A 4557-nucleotide genomic window follows, 5' to 3' on the forward strand; every position below is an offset into this window, starting at 1 on the left:
ACTTTTACAGCTGTTGAGACTTATTGGTAATCACATTACTGTTCACAGAATTCACAGAATTCATTAACAAGCTACTATTTTACATCAGAGGGTTTTCAGTAGCACAGCAAAATAGAAAAGAGGCCCCTGGGTTGCTTGTGTGTGGAACTCCCGCTTGATGATTTAGAGAGATGTCTACAATATTATTGCTTAATTAGTTCTATTTTTAAAAGTAATAAATTATTCCAGGAAACCCCGGCCAATCCCCCCCCACCCCATCCCCTGGCTATTTTCCGTCCTGTGACCGATCTGGGTGCACTGGTGACATAGTGGACACGTAGGCGCTGAAGACACCAAGCACCCATGTTCCGCTCAGCTCCAGCAGCTCAGAGTGCTGGCCGGGCTGCGAAGAAACATTTCCTCCAGCTCACCGCTGTCCTCCCTGGTTGCAGTGGAGGGGCTGCGTTCTCAGAAGAGCATCTATGTAAAACTGACATCAGACATAAGCCAGAGGGGTTCGGCGAATACACGTGAATGCTCCCATGTCAGTCGCCCACCATGCAGGGGGTGGCGAAGCAACAGGAGGGCTGCCTTGGGTATCAGGGTGTGGCCAGTGCTGGACGGAAAATGTCCTCCCTGTCGTGGCCCAGGGTGGCTGTTTTGCACGAGCCTGTCTGGGACAGGAGCTTGATGTCTTCCTGGTAGATTGTTTTCAGGCCGGGTTTCCTTTTTTCTGTTCCCGATGGGTTTCCATGTGTGGAAAAGGTCTTGGGATTTCCCCAGGGGCCCTGAAGCACGGGGGAACTGTAGGAACCCGGGAGGGGGTGGGAGCCGAGCTTCTTCAGGGATGCTGGTGCTCCGACCGCATTTGGGGCGGGATCCCTGAGAAGTGGTGGCCACGTCGGATTCTGGAGATGGGGGCAGATGTCGTGTGTGGAGCGCAGGCTGCAGCTGGGGGCTCAGTCCAGCTTCTTGTTGTTGTCTGTGTTGTGCACAGAAGCTAAAAAGTCAACGATGAGCTTGGCTGTCTTCCTGGGTCTCTCCATCACCACTGAGTGCCCGCAGTTTTCCAGAAGCTCCACCTGGCAGTTGGTGATCGACTTGGCCAACATGTCTGCCCCAGACACGTCAAGCACCTGTGGGGCAAGAGAGAAAACTAGATAGCACACAGAGACTCTGGTACCGAAGCACCTGCCCGGGTGAATTTCAGGGCCAGGTCACGTCAAGGTTGGGGCCTGGGGCTTTCTGCTAGACGTGACTGGTCCACCTCACGGTTTCATCAGTAACTAGTGACTGGGAGTTGTGCGGCAACACTGAGGGGGAACACACACAGTCCCTGACCACAGAGAGGGGGCTGGGTGGGGCACCCAGACAGTCACAGACAAATCGAGCACAATGTGAGGCAAAGGATGCTGGGAGCTGAAGGAGCACACGGAGGAGCAGGGATGAGGGAGGCTAACACTCCTGGGCCCTGAGAAAGTCAGGAGGGGAGGCAGCCCCCAGGGAGAGAACACAGCCCCAGGTGGGAAGTCAAGGCCAGGGCAGAGTCCAGCCAGTAGTCAGGGTGACTGAAGTACAATGGAGAGATGGACAGAGAGGAGGGACCAGCTACTCCAGCTGTGTGGGGTGGGGTCGGGGTGGGGGGTTAGACCTCCACTTGTGGGCAGCAGGGAGCCATGTTCAGGAGAATGACGCGATAGGGTTTAGCTAACAGAAAGGACCATACAGCTAGGGCCGATGGGCCTGTGAACTGAAGCTGTGGATGGCACCCAGGGAAGGTGCTGGAGCTTCAGCTGATTACCACCGAGGGCACGGTGCCTCCTGGAAGCTCCTATGGAGGGGGGTGGGGGTCCCCAGCGCTGTGTAACCTCCTGCCCCAAAGTTTGTGAATAAGAGCACGCTTGTCCGACACGAGCCCACGCCTTTGCCCAGGCGGCCGCTTGGGAAACAGCACATTGTGATGTCATTTCCGCTCGGGGTACCCTGCTCCTCCTTTAACCCAAGGTCGTGCTTCTCCCCAACTGCTTCCCCGGAAGCTGGGTCTGCATCTGCCCCGCCCCCTGCTCTTCCAGACCTCACCTTCCAGACCTCCTCAAGGGCAAACACCCCTGCCCCCAAACAAAACAGAACAAAACACTCAAGGCCTTTCTATTTTGGAGGCTTATTCTCGCCCACGGCACAGCCCCTGGGTCAGCGTCCCTCTCTCTGCAGCTGGGCAGCGCACACTGACCGGGCCCAGGGGCGGGCCCAGGACAGACGCAGGGTGAACGCAGCCCAGCATTTGATTTCTGGGACACCCAACACAGAGCAAGAGAAGAGCTACAGACAGGGAAATCAAGGACCCCACAAAGCCTCTGCTGTTTGTCCTCTGCCTGAGGGATGGGCCCACGAGGCTCCGATCAAGTTGACAGCAGGCCCAGAGAACGTTTGGTCCTTTCTCTGGAAGGAAACGGGCCTGGGGTCTCTGAGGAAATCAGGACCATAGTCCGGGGCCAGCTAGCTATCAGTGTTCAAGGACATGTAATCATGAACAATTGTATTTGTAAACGTTCTTGCGGTGAGCTGGGTGATGGACAGAACAATTTGTTCATGTTTTGTCTCCGTCCCAGACTGTAGTCCCTCGGGGCAGCACCACCCGGCCCGCTGGCTCCCTGGGTTTCCAGTTCTACTCCTCCTCAGCTCACGCTTCCTGCCTGCCGGGCTTTCTCCTTGGGAAATGCTGCCTTTTAAAAAAATCTCAAAAGGTTGCTTGTTCAATCAATCATTTAGTTCTTTAAACCCAAGAGAGAAAGGCTATTTCCAAGATTCTGATCCCCTTCGAGTCCCACAGTCACCCTCTGATTTTTGGAGGGGGCTGGGTGACTTGCTCAAGGTCGTGCGGCTGACAAGGGCAAGGGCAGGCCTGAAAACGTGGTCTCTTGGGCACCAAGGCTATTATTGCTCTCACCACTGCACAGCACCTCCGCATACCCCCCCCCCCCACCAGGACACTGGAGTCTCTCCTGTCCCAGCGGGTCCTGGACAGCCCCAATCACAGTTAGGATTCTGATCACAAACAAAGGCCCTCATTGTCCTGCCTCTGATTTCTCACGGAATAACTAAGCTGGTTCGCCTGGGTCAGGCTTCTCCGACTCACTCAGCCACACACAAAGCTTCTTTCAGCTCCTTGGCTGCTGTAGAGGGGACCCACGGAGACAGAGTGCTCTGCCCTCCTGTTCAGGTCCTCATCTCTGCTCTGCACATCCCTGGCCAGTCGGAGATGTCTGCATGCCCAAGGTTGACCGCCCTGCCCTCCCCACACAGGGCCATCGGATCCCGGCCTGGTGTCCTCTGCCAGCCAACTGAGCTGCGTAAGGCTGATTTCTGCCTGTGCGGTGACCTGCAGTCCGCCCACCAGGAGCACCCCACGGGGTACCTTTCACCTGGCAGTCTCCTGGGGAGCTGTCTCAACAGGGAGAGTGCTTCTCCAATTCCTGCCTCTCACAATGCGCAGCAGCAGCACAAGGGCCCTGGCTCCTGGGAGCACACAGTGCCATTCTGGTTGCCTGGGGGCCTTATGAAGGCTTCCCGCCTCCTGGCCTCCGCTGGCTTTTCCCACATCAGGAAGAACTTCTGCGTAACCGTGCATTCTAAAGAATTGCAGCACACACCGAAGCTGCCTCGGGGGCCATTCGACAAGACCGATTCCATTGTCAAATGCACATGCCCTTTAGCCCAGTGAGTCCACATCTGGGAGCACACAGCTCCATCAGGGAGGCGAAACACGTGTGCCTAACGATGCTCCCAGAGCAAGCAGCCGGGAGTCCACAGAAATGGCCCCGGCGAGGACCGAATGCGGCACGCCACAGTGATGCCTCGGTTGTCCAACTGAGTTCATTCCAAAGTCATGTTCGAACACCGAAAAGCCCAAGCACTGAACATGAGATCACCAAGGAAGCTTTTAGCTTCTAGCACACCACTGTCCCGGTACGAGACGGCCACCCCGCCGTTTCAGATACATCCAAACCCATGGTCACTTGTCAACCTCCTCAGTGTCGGGGTCCTTTCGTGGTGAACTACTTTCGCTGCGTTAGCTGCTGCAATCACGCGTATTGCTACCAAAATGTCCATCCTGGCTATGAAGCTGCGTGAGATTCAGCGGCCGAATCAGACAAGCGACAACCTGATTCAAGTGTCGCAACGGCTTCTGCCTGTCACTGCCTGTGGTTCTCACCGTGTGCCTCTCCGCCCCACGGCGGGCACCACGCCCCCCCTGGGGAGCCACGGGGACGGTATTTTACGCAAATAAGGAGCAAAGGGTAGCACAACGAGGAATGCTTTCCCACGCGAACACAGCACCGTATGTTACAGTCGGAGCGAGAGCTGCGTCTAGAGATCCCCTTTGAGTGCCACAGTCACCCTCTGATTTTTGGAGGGGGCTGGGTGACCTGCTCAAGGTCGTGTGGCTAACAAGGGCAAGGGCAGGCCTGAAAACGTGGTCTCTTGGGCACCAAGGCTATTATTGCTCTCACCTCTGTCCGTCGCCAGACGTGACCCCTGCCTCACGCTCTGTCTCAGCTGCACAGGTCTTTTCAAGCC

General features: G+C 56.3%; 1 protein-coding gene across 2 annotated transcripts in view; it reads right to left on the reverse strand.

Moving 5' to 3' along the window:
- Positions 1-266: 266 nt before the first annotated feature.
- Positions 267-4557, reverse strand: part of ABHD6 (abhydrolase domain containing 6, acylglycerol lipase) — an 84591-nt gene continuing 80300 nt past the window's right edge. For both annotated transcript variants that reach the window (XM_045289838.1, XM_045289837.1), the window contains exon 10: positions 267-1115. In XM_045289838.1, the coding sequence (XP_045145773.1) occupies positions 939-1115 (177 nt within the window). In that variant the 3' untranslated portion in view covers positions 267-938. The remainder of the gene's footprint in view (positions 1116-4557) is intronic.

This window comes from Echinops telfairi, unplaced genomic scaffold, assembly GCF_000313985.2.
Source record: "Echinops telfairi isolate 266 unplaced genomic scaffold, ASM31398v2 ScPeMD7_31;HRSCAF=116, whole genome shotgun sequence".
NCBI classification, from domain to species: Eukaryota; Metazoa; Chordata; class Mammalia; order Afrosoricida; family Tenrecidae; genus Echinops; species Echinops telfairi.